Source organism: Erythrolamprus reginae, chromosome 2 (assembly GCF_031021105.1).
Source record: "Erythrolamprus reginae isolate rEryReg1 chromosome 2, rEryReg1.hap1, whole genome shotgun sequence".
Classification (NCBI taxonomy): Eukaryota; Metazoa; Chordata; class Lepidosauria; order Squamata; family Dipsadidae; genus Erythrolamprus; species Erythrolamprus reginae.
This window is the reverse complement of record NC_091951.1, coordinates 315,017,939-315,034,163: the sequence shown is the minus strand read 5'-3', so window position 1 is coordinate 315,034,163 and position 16,225 is coordinate 315,017,939. Positions and strand designations below refer to the sequence as shown.

At 39.5% G+C, this 16,225-nt stretch overlaps 1 protein-coding gene across 17 annotated transcripts in view; it reads left to right on the top strand.

The window, feature by feature from the left end:
* The window catches only part of POC5 (POC5 centriolar protein), a 42,722-nt gene extending 36,168 nt beyond the window's left edge, over window positions 1–6,554 (top strand). For 8 of the 17 annotated variants that reach the window (XR_011558352.1, XR_011558353.1, XM_070743185.1 and 5 more), the window contains one exon: window positions 1,402–1,862. Coding sequence is in view for 15 of the 17 variants with exons in the window: in XM_070743185.1 (XP_070599286.1) it covers window positions 1,402–1,545 (144 nt within the window). In the remaining 2 variants the exon portion in view is untranslated. Of the gene's footprint in view, window positions 1–1,401; window positions 1,863–6,251 lie in introns of those variants that run through there. The other 9 variants (XM_070743181.1, XM_070743178.1, XM_070743180.1 and 6 more) reach the window with 6 other exon arrangements.
* Window positions 6,555–16,225: the final 9,671 nt, after the last annotated feature.

The following is a 16,225-nucleotide window of genomic DNA, read 5'->3' as shown; positions in this document are numbered from 1 at the left end:
CTTGAAACATGTACAGTACACAACTTTTATTATTAGATCCAACAAGATATGAGATTTACTAGTAAATGAGGGCCGACGTTTTGCATTTGAAAAGAACCCCATACTCATTTGTAGATTCTCTACAAAAGAGCTGCAGCTCTGTGAAAAGGCTGGAAATTTTGCATCTCTATGGGCTGACACATGGAAGTCTGGGAGGTGACTACAATGGATTATTACCACTCCATTTCCAAATGAAAGCAGGGGATATTTGCTTCATTGTATAACTATGTGCTAAAGACTCTCACCCAGAATCCAATTGGAGCTGGGCGGCAGATAAAACAATAAATAATTACTTCTTCCTATAGCTGCAGCCTCAATAACCCCCATAAAATGCTCCAGAACAAGGGAGAAAATTGTATGTTAAGGCAAGAGGGCTACTGGGTGATTTCCTTACAGAGGATTTTCGTTTTATTTCATTTTATTGGATTTGTATGCCGCCCCTCTCCGTAGACTCGGGGCGGCTAACAACAGTAATAAAAACAACATGCGACAATCCAATACTAAAGAAGCTAAAAACCCTTATTTTAAAACCAATCATACATACAAACGTACCATACATAAATTGTGGAAGCCTAGGGGGAAAGACTTGATTTTTTTTGTAGTGGATGTTTCTTTTTGTTTCAAGAATATTGATTGATTGATTGATTGATTGATTGATTGATTGATTGGATTTCTATGCCGCCCCTCTCCAGAGACTGGGGGCGGCTAACAGCAACAATAAAACAGTGTACAATAGTAATTTGGTATTGATGATTAAAAATCTATTAATATAAAAACCAAACATACATACATACATACCATGCATAGAATTGTAAAGGCCTAGGGGGAAAGAGGATCTCAATTCCCCCATGCCTTGCGGCAGAGGTGAGTTTTAAGTTGTTTACGAAAGGCAAGGAGGGTGGGGGCAGTTCTAATCTCTGGGGGGAGTTGGTTCCAGAGGGCCGGGGCCGCCACAGAGAAGGCTCTTTCCCTGGGTCCCGCCAGGCGACATTGCTTAGTTGACGGGACCCGGAGAAGATCCACTCTGTGGGACCTAACTGGTCGCTGGGATTCATGCAGAAACGAATATCTTGAGAAACGCTGTTAATATGGATTCTCAGGCTCTCTAGGCTATAGTTTACTGTGTTAAATTAAATAGGAGTGCTGGAACCTGTTTAGCAATATTGTTTGACTAGACAGGTTTAACTGGTTTATTAAAAAACCTTGGAGTAGCTTAGAAAAATCTGAGGGTATTATTGCCTGAGCTATGGAACAACTTCTAGCAAGCCCTGGCTTTGTGTGTCCTTTATGTTCAATTATTTTTTAAAAAATATTGTTAAAATTATTTTACTTTATGGGATTGGATATGCTTATATATTTCAGCAAACTATATCTCAAGCTGTTGCTGCTAAATATCCTCGAACTCTGCACCAGTCTTCTAATGCTATTGGCATGAGACATCTAGGACACAATGTGAAAACTCCTGCCCAGATTCACAACATCCAGTCAATAAAGGTAGTGGAGTAGGTTAGCCGGTTGAAATGCTTGTACTTTATTTTAAGCACCTGAAGAAAAATTTCCAGGTTATTGTTTATAATGTGCTCCCTGGTGTTTGCAGATTAATGGAATAATAACCCAAGATGCATCATGTTTTTCCTCTCAATAATATTGTACATACAGAGATATTTTTGAAGTGTAAAAAGTGTGCCACTGAAAATGGCACAATGTAGTTCTGTGTAACTGCAAATGAGGTATACTTGAAATTTTTACTTTCTTAAACTTATTATATATGCTTATTTAATGTTTTTAATAAAAATGAAGCGCTGAACTTGTATATTCTAAAAGGTATTTCTGCTTTATATGTGAACAAGAGCATGGATGTTTTTTGCCACATTCTGAATTTCTATCTAAATTGTCCATATCATAAACAGACTTGATATTCAGAATTTTTTTGGTTTCTGCTATATTTTATCTCCAGCTCTTCATAGAACAAGTACATTACAGAAAAAGTTCACTTTCTGCAACATTAAATTGGTTTGTTATTCTTGCACCTCTATGGAGAGATATGTACTGTAAATCTACACATTTATTGCTGTTGCAATTTACTGTAGTGGGAATCCAGTTGTGTTTCCATTAGTAATGTTCACTGACATCTCAACCCCATCTTTACTTTCATCAATTGTTCTACAGATTGCTCCGGTATAGTTTTTAAGAATGTATAAAAATACCCCCCAAAATTGGGGTGGAGGACGAGACAGAAAAGGAGTGTGACATTAGATTCTGTAATACGCTAAATCTAGATCAGTGATGGAGAACCTTTTTTTCCTTGGGTGTTGAAAGAGTATGCATGCATGCTATCGCGCATGTGCGAGTGCTCACACCCATAATTCAGTGCCTGGGGAGAGCGAAAACAGCTTCCCCCACCTTCTGGAGGCCAGAAATGGCTTGTTTCCCAACTTCTGGTGGGCCCAGTAGGCCCGTGTTTCACCCTCCCCAGGCTCCAAAGCTTCCCTGGAGCTGGGGGAGGGTAAAAATACCCTACCCCAGTGTTTCCCAACCTTAGCATATTGAAGATATCTGGACTTCAACTCCCAGAATTCCCCAGCCAGCATTCGCTGGCTGGGGAATTCTGGGAGTTGAAGTCCAAATATCTTCAAGTTGCCAAGGTTGGGAAACACTGCCCTACCCCATCTCTCTGGAGGCTCTTTGGAAGCCAAAAACGCCCTCCCAGAGTCTCCGTGTGAGCCAAAAATCAGCTGGCCAGCACACAGATGCACGTTGGAGCTGAGCTACGGCAACAACTTGCGTGCCAGCAGATATGGCTCTGCGTGCCACCTGTGGCACCCATGCCATAGGTTCACCGTCACTGATCTAGATGAATAAATAAACGCCAACATTTATGTAAAATAGCAGTGCTGTGAGTCTTCTCTATACTGGGAATAATTTTTCCTATTGCAATTTGCAGTGGGAGCAATGAAGATTTGCAGTTTTTAATGGTTTTTAATCTTTTAGTTCCAAAGACTATTCCATTCTTGCTATCTCTTATGCTCATGATGGCGAACCTATGGCACGTGGCACATGGAGCCTGGCAAATGCATGGCGTCATACGTTCCTCTTCCGGGTTTCTGGTACTCATGTGTGCGCAAGGATCAGCTGGCCTCCATGCGTGCAGCAGTGCTGGAAACTGGAAGAGCTGGTCTTCTGTTTTTTTATGTAAGCATGCGCACTGGCCAGCTGATCTTTGCGCATGCATGCGTGCCAGTAACCGGAAGACTAACTGGTGCACATGCTCCCTGGACAGCTCTTTTTCCAGGTTCTGTGGCAGATGAGTGACGCGGGCGCTCCCTTTTCAGCCCTCGGTGCCGGAAAGGTTCGCCATCACTGTCTTATTCCATTGTAAGGAGATCTCAGTAAGCATAATGGAATGTGGGAACTGATGTCAGTCTTTAGAAGAAAACAAAGAAGCAGCAATGAAGAAAGTGGGTGGCTGTGGTGTGCTAATGGTGCTGTATTAACTAGGATCTCTCAATCTGAGAGCATTTGCCAGGATTCTTCCAGTCACATTCCCCACCCCAATGATCAAATAGGTGTGCCAATAATGGAAAACAACCTGCTACATCAACTTGCTTCTCCCCAAGGTAATTCTTAAGTACATACATCACTTGTACACTTATTGCTAAATGGCTAACTGCAGCATGAGGAGGTAATCTGCGTTTAAAATGGATGCAGGAGCTTAAGTAATAAAGCAGATGTATTGAAAGTGATCAGACAAGTAATATGCTATGGATTGGGCCATGTAGCTATTCAGACTGAAAAGGAAAATGCGATTGGGGTATATTTAGTCATGTTAGCACCTCAGATGCATTTTTGTGTATCTCAACAAAAAACATAGCTGAAGTTATTACATAAAGAGTCCTGTGCATCAAATCACGTTTTCTCCTTAAATCTGAATGAGCTGAAGCCAGGTGTACGATCAGGACCAAACCATAGTTACTGAGAAGTTTGTTTTGTTTTGTTACATGCAATAATTATTGATACAGGGGCAAATGTGCCTTAAATTTACACTAGGAATACTAAATACTGTTTATTCATCTCAGATTCCTAAGTATATTATAAGACTATAAGGTCTGCCTTAGGTGGAGCTTGATTCCTGATTACCACACATTCATGACAATAATATGAAGTATTTTATCATTACCATTTCATTCATATGCACACACATTCACTCACTCATACATATGATTTTCTCAATTGGGGATAAGTCGAGGCTCAAAAGAGCAAAATACGTTTGAGACAGAACATAGTGAAAATTTATGGTTTCCCATTATTTTCTATCCTTGCACATCAGTTTTATCTTCTACCACACCTATCGACCAATTTGTACTGCCTGTGTCCATTAAACTTCAGGATCTCATCAACATCATCCAACATAATTCTTAGGCTTTTTGTTTTCTAATTTTTTGTTCATGCATATAACGTGTGCCTCGGAGTGCAATTTAAATATCTTATAATTAATCCCTTGCATTCAAGGATGCACTTTTTCCCCTTAGTATGGCTGTCTGCCATAGTTCCCTGTACAGATTTCTACTCTCAAACACAAAGTCAACTTGATTATGAGATGACAGTCTTTGAAAACAGTTTGTCTTATCCTTTAAATCTACTTCATTTGTTTTGTTCATAATAAAATGTGCTACTGTTTTCTCACGAGTTTTCTTATAAAATATTTTATTTAAAATATCAAAGATTTTTAGAAGTATATTTGTGGAAGCAATGTATGCCTATCATCTCAAGAAATGTTTCATTCTGCAAAAAATTAACTGAGAGTATTACATACAGATTGCATGGCAGGGATGCTAATATTCCCTAAGGTGCAAGTGGATTCATTCCTAGAGGAGTTTATTTTATTTATTTATTTATCAGATTTGTATGCCGCCCCTCTCCGCAGACTCGGGGCAGCTCACAGCAATAATAATACAATGTAAACAAATCTAATATTTAAGTTAATTTAAAACCCCAATTTAGAAACCAATCATACATACCCTGTTTCCCCGATAGTAAGACACCCCCGATTGTAAGACGTATCGGGGGTTTCAGGGGGTCAGCTAATATAAGCCGTACCCCGAAAGTAAGACATATGTCTTACATTCGGGGAAACACGGGGGTATTGCCGCCTCCCTCTCATCTAGCTGCGCGCCGCCTCCTGCCCACGTCCGCACCGTCCCCTGCACTTGTCACTGCCGCCTCCTGCTTAAAATACGGTAATGCACACAGTATTAATCATACATCAGTAAAACATACACACTGGCATACTGGGGTATCATCTGCTGTTTTGTGGTGAATACAATACTGTTCGGGTTGTTAATAAATGTTAATTTTATGGTTAAAACAAAAAATTTGACAATTTTTTTTCCAATATAAGACATACCCCGAAAGTAAGACATAGTGGGGCTTTTGGGGATAAAAAGAAAGTAAGACACTGTCTTACTTTCGGGGAAACACGGTACTAACATACCATGCATAAATTTTATAAGCCTAGGGGGAGGGAAAGTCTCAATTCCCCCATGCCTGACGACAGAGGTGGGTTTTAAGGAGCTTACGAAAGGCAACTCTGATATCTGGGGGGGCAACTCTGATATCTGGGGGAGTTGGTTCCAAAGGGTTGGGGCTGCCACAGAGAAGGCTCTTTCCCTGGGTCCCGCCAAACGACATTGTTTAGTTGACGGGACCCAGAGAAGGCCAACTCTGTGGGACCTAACTGGTCGCTGGGATTCGTGCGGCAGAAGGCGGTCCCAGAGATATTCTGGTCCGGTGCCATGTTATCAGCCATACACAAAATAATAATCCATCATTGACTGAAATTATTTTCAAGCAGATCTTTAGCCACTGCCACCTTCATTTCTCCACTGCTTTTGGAACCCAAGAAGTCACAATACCCCATGTTATTTTTCCACCTCCAAATTATAGGTCACTCCTGCTGAGTAGGATCCAGCCAGTCAAGGTTTTAAATTTTAAAAATGATTCGGAAAGCTGGAAAAATTCTGAATGGTGAAGTGGAATTGGAAAGAGCCAGAGGAGGTGGGAAAGTGCTAGTTAGCATGGAGATGGGAAGTTGATGGGATGGGAGATATTACAGAAGTGGTGAGAAGATAAAATTTCTTTATAGAGAAACATTGGAACATTTGTTTATAAATAATATTTTAATGCTCATTTATTATCCTATTTCATTGCTTCAGATTCCCTTGAATTTCATGAAATCGAACATTTCTTGGATTCTGTGCCAGCATTATTTTCTACTCTGAACCTTTCTGCAAGAGGAAATATTTTTGTTAGAATTCAGAAAACACAAATATGCATTTAATCTTTTTGAAGTGTGAATAGGTTCAAGCATAATAATAGCCACTCAGAACCACCTGCTGCAATTTTAAACAAAATATATATGTACCGGTAGTTATTTAAAATTAAACTAACATTATTGCAGATTTATGAAGCTGAAAGAAAGCCCTCTCAAAATAAAACTGGATTCTTTGCTTTTATTGTACTAAGAAATTGGATCTATTGGCAGGTTAACTGCCACCTTGTTTCTTATATGCTTACAGAATCAACAGGTTTTTCAGCTGCAATTCTGTGCTTACCTAAAATATATCAAACACACTGAGCGTGGGTTTTGCCTAGAAATATATTCCATGCATCCATAATTATGCAGATAGTCCTTGACTTACAACAATGCATTTAGTGACTGTTTGAAGTTACGGTACTGAAAAAAGTAACTTATAGCCATTTTTCACACTTATAACCATTGCGGCATCCCGATGGTCATGTGGTTTTCATTTTGGTGCTTGATAGCTGGTTCATATTCACGGCAGAGAATCATGTGATCTCTGCCATGTGCCAGAGTCATGTGATCATCTCTTGTGACCTTCTGCCAAGCAAAGTCAATAGGGAAGGCAGATTCACTTAACAACCATGTTACTAAATTAACAACTGTATTGATCACTTAAAAAATGCAGCAAGAAAAGTCGTAAAATGGGGCAAAACTCACTTAACGAATTTCTCATTTGGCAACATAAATTCTGGGCTCAATTGTGGTCATAAGTAAGGACTACCTGTATTTGCAGCCTCTTGTTTTATTTGTTAGAAAGTTTGATTATACAGGTAGTCCCCAGGTTATGTCGGCCTCGACGTACGACGTTTCGTCGTTACAATGACCCGGGGACAGTTTCAAAGACACCGCTGCTGCCTCTGCCTCCATTTGGGTGAAGGGATCTCCACGGTGGGCGGCGGCTTCGGAGACCCTGCGGAGCTCCCCTCGGCCGAACGGAGGAGGTCGCGGCTTCAAGGGACCAACAGCCAGTCCTTCTCGGTGTTGTGTTGCTGCAGCCTCCAAGGCTGCCGCCGCCTCCGCCACCTCCGTTCGGGCGAGATGTCCGCGGTGGGTGGCCTTGGAGGCTACAGCAACGCAGCGCCGAGAAGGACCGGCTGTTGGTCTGTTGAAACCGGTCCTTCTCGGCGCTGCCACCTCCGTTTGGGCAAGGGGATCTCCGTGGTGGGCAGCCTCGAAGGCTTCAGCAACACAGCGCCGAGAAGGACCAGCTGTTGGTCCCTTAAAGCCGGTCCTTCTCGGCGCTGCATTGCTGTAGCCTCCGAGGCCGCCCACCGCGGAGATCCCCTCACCCGAACATTCAGTAGGAGGCTTCACCGGCTGTTGGTTCCTTGAAGAAGCCGCCACCACTGCCGCCATGTAAGTCGGAATATTCGTGTAAATCATAATATTCCGACTTACACCAAACTCGGCTTACAAAGGGCCGTGGGAACAGATCCCCATCGTAAGTCGGGGACTACCTGTATTTCTGCTTTGGGAGGGGGGCTTAGAAGAGCATGTTCTCCCTCTCTGCATTGCCTCTCCATTTTTGTATTTCATTTGCATCCCCCTTTCATTCAGCAGCATACCCAGTGCTCTCTCTCTTCCTATTTTTCTCCATAACAAACCCCCTGTGTGATAGGTTGGGCTGAGAAAGAGAGTGGCCTCAAGTCATGCCAGCTAGGGAATTCTGAAAATTGAACTCCACATGTGTTAAAATGGCTAAGGTTGAGAAACACTGATCTAGAGACTCTCCCTGTTTGAAATATGGAACCTTCTGGCTTTTACCATAGCAAGCTATTCTGCTAGAGCAGGACTGGATAATAAGAACTAGGTGAATAATGTCATTTGGTTCATCATGTGGAAACAAGCTGCTTCAAGTATTTTTAAGGGGCTTCTCACCCGGAAGCATTGTTTGAAGACCCTTTCAGGTAAGAGCATGTCTGTAAACCAGCTCTCTGTAATCTTAACTTTGTTTGTCCTGAATCTTTCCCAAAAGGGAAAGGTAAACTACTCTTAAGAGGCTCTAAGTGTAATGCTCTTGCAACAATTGCTCACCAGCCAGCTGTTGAAATCCCATGGTTATCAGATCCTCATATAAATGTTTAATAGGATTCTGGCCAGCCATCAGAACACCGTGTAACCAGATAAGGAACATTCTGTGTCCATGTTCTTTGTAGCTCTTTCCCCCTAGAGAGTAATATACAAAATGTTAGCCTACTGTTTAGAGAAATGCTTCTAAGTCACATTTTTGGCTGCAAAGATTTGTTTCAAGAGTTTACCTAGATTCTTAAACTTTGTTGTTGGAAAGGGAAGGTGTAAGAGACTAGTGAGGATAGAGCAACAGTGAAGATCAAGCCTCCACTAATGGGGAAATATGAAGAGATCTACTACTACTAGAGATTGCAAAGACAGAAATGTTGAGGATGATATTACACAAATGAGACATTAAAAACTGAGGACTTTAGTCTTTTTTTATATTAAAAAGCTGTAGGAGACTGTTATCCAGCCCCCTTCTATCTCACCACATTAGCAGTCAAAATGTTATTTCCTGCATTATTTTTGCTATCTAGGATAAACGTTATGGGAATTCTGTATCTTTCTGTGGATGAGTACGATTTTGGCAAGTATGATTTTGAGAAAATAATAACAGGACCAGAAAGGATTAAACGGCTTTGCCTTCCCCATCTGCAGTTGGATATTAATTTGAGGAGGATTCTATTGCCCCCGTCCTCATAGTTAGATATTTTAGTGCTCTCTGGAAACAAAACAAAAATAGTTATTTTTCATATCAGAAAGTATGCTCCAGGAAAGTAGCTTAAGTTTAAAATGGCAACAATATAAAATAATAAGCATCTGAGCTGGGCCACAATATTAAATTGGACAGAATTCCACCAGCTGAAAGATGTACAAAAGACATCAACATATAAACAAAATCCTGGGGCAATCAAAACATTTTATTCTTTTGTTAAAATTGAATCTCCTTTGAAAGATCAGAGTGTGTTCGTGTCACAGAAAGCACCTCTTCCTAATGCATTTATCTTACCAAAGCACTTGGAGAAAGGCCTCCTCTTAAGATATAAATAAAACATGGCAGGTTTAAGCTGGTATGGGGAATCAATAAATACAGGTACTGAAGGGACATCAGTTGGGATGCAAAGTAGCGCATTTTAGAACATAGTCAAGGGGAAAAGTTTGTAGGTCTGTTATTATCAAGGGATAAAGATGCTTTATCTATTTTTATCAGTGGAGGTTCCTAGATGTTCAACAGTAAGGGAGGAATGGTCCTCTATAGTGTTCCTATGGCTAGTCCAACCCTGTAGTTGAAGAATAATCAAGTAGGGGAAAAAAGTTTTTCACTTAGTGTAACACTGCTTCACAATTATTTTCTGCTATGCCCCCCTACGAAGAAGTAAGTGTTTCTTGTATTTGGAATGGGAACACTGGGTTGTTTCTTTAAATCAAGTTACCTGTCCATTGTTCTTCTATTGCTTTGATTTGTTCATTTGTAAACTTCCAAAACTGTGCCAGTTTTACCCATTCTCGCATTTTTAACCCATTATATGCTAGATTCCAAAGAGACGCACGGATCTGTTTTGTCTGCATGTCGTGATCTTGTTTAAAAGACAGATTAATATTTGACACATCATTAGAGTGATGCTCCTGCAAAGGAAATTTCAGAATTTCAGTGATTAAATCATGTGTTCTTCAAGTAATTTGTTTCCACTCTCGGAGAACTATAACCCTTGGATATTGTTCTAAATATTTTATAAATGTTAATAATGTCGGGTACATGTTTTTCTTTCCTTCTGTTCAATTATGTCCAACCAGGGGTTTTTTGGAAATAGTTTTATCATTGGATCCTTCCCAGGACTTAGTAATTGGCCCAAGTGCCAAAGGCAGGACTAGAACTCAGTTTGTAGCCTGATGTTTTGACCATTACATCATCATACTGGCTCTCCAGGTATATGATACCTCAAATTCTTCAGAGGGATTCATTTCTTCCTTTTTATATGTCTTGTTCACCAGATTTTGGCTGATGCATCTTGGAGTACTAATACAGGCTTGACAATGCTGAAATCTGCTCACAAATCATGCTTTGGGACTTTTAAAAAAAAAAATGCATGCAGTATACTTTGCTTCCCCCAAGTTGTCCTACTTCTTTTATACATTCTATCTGCATAAAGTTATTTAGCTCCTTTCCACTGATAAGGGAATACTATATTTTTCAGACTATAAGACACACTTTTTTGTCTCCCAAAAGGGGGTGAAAATCTCTGCATCTTATAGACCCAATATTACTGAAGCCCAACCCACCCGCTGACCATTTTTTGGGCTCTGCATGCCCTATTTTCAAGCCTTTTTTCAGCACACTTTCAAGGGGTTTTTTGACCTATTTTTGAGGGGGGGGGTTGGCATATTTTTTCTGGGGGAAAATGGGCCAAAGAAGCCCCCAAAATGGGCCGTAAAAAGCCTCAAAAACGGGTTGAAAAAAGTCTGGAAAAGCCCCCCCCCCCCCCAAAGGCCTGAAATTGGGATGTGTGGAAGCCAAAAACTTTTTTTGTTGTTGTAAATTTAGGTGTGTTATATAGTCAGGTGTGTCTTATAGTCTGAAAAATACAGCAGCTTATACCATCATAGGGAATATTGTGGAAGTGATCTCTCCTTGTTTGTCTATAGCAAACATTTATAGAGAGGCACTTTCTTTGTTCAAAAATCAATAATTGTTCTTATTTTTTTTGGCCACTCTTTGTAATGGAATATCACTTTCCTCCTTTGCCTGTGTTTGTAATAAGATTAGCAGATATATTTATCTAGGCTCCAAAACAGCCCCTTCTATTCCCTTATGGTACAAAACATTTGCTTAAAAAAAACATATCCATACCAGGTTCACACACAAGACAACTGGGAAGATGCATATTTCCATATCAAGATAAATTAATATTATCACACATTAAAAAAGCCAGATGTATTTGCAACTCCTACTCTATCTTCAGTTGTTTTCAGCAGGAGAAAATAAGGCCATGCAGTATCTACTTGGTCTCTTCAGGAAAAGCGGAGGGTTTACAACTTCATACAGTAACAGACTGAACAGATTTGCAATATTTCTATGGGTCCTGTTCTATAGATCTTTGCCCAGGAATATCAAGGAAAGAGACATCTGGGACTGGAATATGGAACAAGTCCAGCGACTCACATTAGTGGCATGTGAGAAGTGGTTGGGGTCTTGTTCCAACCAATAAGCTGTCAAAATCTTGCACTAGCATCGACAGATGAAATCTTAATTCAAGGAGGTAATTAGTAACTAGATTAGGTAGGCTGATGATAATGTATTTGGTTATCTAGCTTCCTGGTTTGTAATAAACACAGGTAGGAAGAGTGGCACAACCTAAGACGAGTTAAAAGGCAGATTAGCCTAGAATTCCTATGTAAACACAAGCAGATTAAGTCCAACTGCCCTTGAATTCTGTGGACCCTTATCTAATTCTGTGGACCCTTATCTAATTCCAAGCAGGTGCTATTAGTTGAGAATATTCTTACGCACAGACTGCAATAAACCAGTTTATTGGATCTTCACACATGGACCTGGTCTTTCACACCTGACAGCTGCCAACATCTAAGCAGACACATTTTGATTTACACTCCTGAAAATTGTCTTTGAAAACTACCAATCTCTACAAATACAATTATTTATTCTGCCAGTTTTTAACATTATCAGCTAAGAAAGAAAACTGGAAAGTCAAGACTTTGTTACTAAACAGAAAAAGTTTAAAAAAACATCCTAATAATTTAACTTCTAGGATTTCCTACCAGTTCTGCAATGAAGCTTCAAACTCCAGAACTAAAAATAAGTTATTTTGCTCATGAAATTCAACATAATGGAGAAACATGCTTGACCAGAAAAGCTAAATAAGTTGTGTCCCACCTGTTTCCAGATGTAGCATCTCTCTGCTTTTATAATCATATCTACAATTAAGGCATGATTGCTTCTGGATGCCACAGCAAGTGCAGTTTTTCCTTGCTAAAATGCAAACATCAGTTATTAAACTAAAGGTACACCAAAAAGAAAACCCAACCCAAAAATGTGCTAAGGTACATAATGTACTGCAAAATTTTCTAATCTCACCACCATGTATGTTTCTTGAGAAGTGTTTTTAAAACAGTTTTTTTAAAAGTCATTTTAGCCAGCAACAAGGAATTTTTATAGCAATCTAAATATAATTATGTATCTAAGTAGATAAAATGTTTCCATGGATTCTCTTATTTCCTCTTAAAAAGCTAAAAATCCTGCAAACCAGCCAACTATTGCTTTTTACCATTCCATGTAAAAGCACAAGTATTTCCAACCTATTAAATTTGTAGAATTTTGAGACGACTTTTTAAAAAATGAGCTAGTGGCTGAAGGTACATGCCCCACTTTGATTCAATATTGTCTGGATAGTTGTTCTTGAAAGACACCTTCCTGATACAACTTTTGTGCCATCTCCATAACTAAAAGCACTTTGTGTCATGCCAAAGCCATCATTTGGAGTTAGAGACTTTGGCCTGGCACAGTAGAATAGTATCATGGTAACTGGGAAGGGTAGTTGCACGAGAGGCAAAGTTACTAGCCACAACATCCTTTGTTCTGCACCAGCGGATGTAAGGAGGAGGTCGCTGTAATCCCTGTACTTGGACTGGTCCTTGTGATGAACTTGTGGGTGTGGGGATGGGGGATGAACCTTAACCTGTGCAGAGTACTGGAAGGAAGTTAGTATCGGGATGGCAACAGTGTGACCAACATGGCTTTTAATAAATCAAATTTCTAATTTAAATTGATGTTTTCCATTTTCTCCCAATAGATAACCTTACACGTGGCACGAGTGCTTTGGTAATAATTGAGTTAATAATATACTTAATGTACTGAGTTAATAATATATAATAATATAGTTGGGGGAAAGATCAAAAGCAACATTAGAAAATATTTTACTGAAAGAGTAGTAGATCCTTGGAACAAACTTCCAGCAGACGTGGTTGGTAAATCCACAGTAACTGAATTTAAACATGCCTGGGATAAACATATATCCATCCTAAGATAAAATACAGGAAATAGTTTAAGGGCAGACTTGATGGACTATGAGGTCTTTTTCTGCCCTCAATCTTCTATGTTTCTATGTTTCTATGTTTCTATGTTTCTATACTCAGTACATGTTGGTCACTTTCAATGGGTAGGGGCTGACAGACAAGCTGTCTGCTAGCCGAAAGTTACAACTCTCCGAAGTCCCATTTACACTTCCCTCCAAGATTCCATGCATGGTGTGCTGCAAGTCACCTTAGCAGATTGTGTGCATGGTTGTGGGCAGGGCCACCATCAGGAATTTTCGGGCCCCATACAGCCTAAGTGTCTGGGCCCCCCCGCCATTTTAAAACTATTTTAAGTCGCCAAGCCACTCCATCCCCCGGGGATCATTTCCCGCTTCACGCCAAGCAAGGCGGTCCCATAGGCCAGTGTTTCCCAACCTTGGCAACTTGAAGATATCTGGACTTCATTTTTCAATTTCGCCGAGATCAATTTATTAATCTCTGTTTTTTAAATAAATTCAGTTCTATTGAAATAAAATGATTAAATTTGGTAAATTTAACTTTGATTTGGTTTTGGTGTAATGAAACCTGACCTGTTTGATTAGCTGATACTTAAAAGTGTATGATTCCAGGAAACGATCAACTTGGTACACCAGTTAAGTATTTTGGGTGGATGTTAAGAATGGGGTTCTGTAATGGGAAATCTTGTTACTATAGAATTTGGCTACTTAGATTTAGAAGTCTGATTTTTCCACTTAACAACCCATGTGTTCGTATAACAAAGGCCCTGGAGAGAGCACAGATGGGTTCACGTAACTGCCCACCCTACTTTCAACCATAATGGGCAGGCTCCCTTAGAGTTGTAACACTTGAGGATTATCTGTACTACTTTATGTCACACATACAAAGAACAAATACTGTTATTTCATGTCCGACACCACAGGTTTTATCCCATTATCCTTGTTGCAAGCTTTAAGGGATAACCTAAGTCAAGAATTCTGTTTTAATAAAGGATAAACTGAAAACCAAACCGAGACATGCAGGAGAAATGCATTTTAATAGAATCATGAATACCTTATCTACCATGCTGAAGTCACAGCCGGCCTTAAGCAGTGTTTCTATTATTTCCACATTTCCAAGGTCTGCTGCCAGATGTAAAGGGGTTTCATGTCTCTTGTAGATGTAAAGAATAATATTATTCACAAATCTTTTGCATTCGAAAAATGTAACAGAGAATTTAATATTCGCACCATGCAAAGAATGGAATTAATATGGCAGTGAATAGGTTTGGCTCAGGGCCTGTTGCAAGTTTCCTTTTGCAAATGTAGAGATATATGGACAAGGCATTGCACTTTCTCAATGGCAGTCCCCTTTCTCCCATCCAATTTAATTCCAAATGTGTATCCATACAAATCTATATCTGTATTTCTATATTATTATAATTGTTTTAAAGTTCTGCCTAAAATATTCTGGAATATTTTAAAAATCAGAATAAACATGTTATTCAAACTTTTTAAAAAAAATAAACATGGCAATGTTTGCTTCTCTGTATATATTTATGTCAAAATTAGGAAAAGTAGCTGGATGCAAGGAGCGGGCATAAGTGCACCAGCGTGCCTACCATCCCTGTCCTAAGTTTCTCTCTTATTAGTGCCAATATCATGTACAGCATATAAACAGTGTTATTTCTTTATATACTACCAATACGCACTTGACAAAATAGATAGATAGACAGACAGACAGACATAGAGAGAGATATACAATCTGAGTATTGTATTGGCAGTTCCGTGTTAGCAAAAACTTCAGAAGAGAAGGATTTAGGGGTAATGATTTCTGACAGTCTCAAAATGGGTGAGCAGTGTGGTCGGGCGGTAGGAAAAACAAGTAGGATGCTTGGCTGCATAGCTAGAGGTATAACAAGCAGGAAGAGGGAGACATTGATCCCGCTGTATAGAGCGCTGGTGAGACCACATTTGGAATACTGTGTTCAGTTCTGGAGACCTCACCTACAAAAAGATATTGACAAAACTGAACGGGTCCAAAGATGAGTTACAAGAATGGTGGAAGGTCTTAAGCATAAAACGTATCAGGAAAGACTTAATGAACTCAATCTGTATAGTCTGGAGAACAGAAGGAAAAGGGGGGACATGATCTAAACATTTAAATATGTTAAAGGTTTAAATAAGGATCAGGAAGGAAATGTTTTTAAGAGGAAAGTGAACACAAGAACAAGGGGACACAATCTGAAGTTAGTTGGGGAGAAGATCAAAAGCAACATGAGAAAATATTATTTTACTGAAAGAGTAGTGGATCCTTGGAACAAACTTCCAGCCGACATGGTTGGTAAATCCACAGTAACTGAATTTAATGGAGGTTTTATCTATTTTTGTTAAAAATTCAAGGATTATATGCCTGGTAATTTTGTCTTAGAGGGTTATATTGGTTTCATGGAAATTTGAGAGTTGAAGTCAAAGGCAGTAGTCTGGACAATGAGCAGCCAAGCCATAAATCAAATTATAATGCTGACATGTTAATTTATACACAGAGAAAAATACTGTGTCCATTACTCAACTTATATGATTCTAACAAGAATTTCTTACCTTATTTAGGCAATTTATATCATGGTTTGCTTTTATTAAACTATTTATCACTGGTAAGTTGTTTTTTGTGATAGCCAAATGTAGAGGAGAATTATTTTTCTGTAAACAGAGGAGAAATAACATCATGAGAATATTTCTTATTCATAAAGAAGCATGCTTGGTCAAGTTGAAAAGTTTTAAAATATGA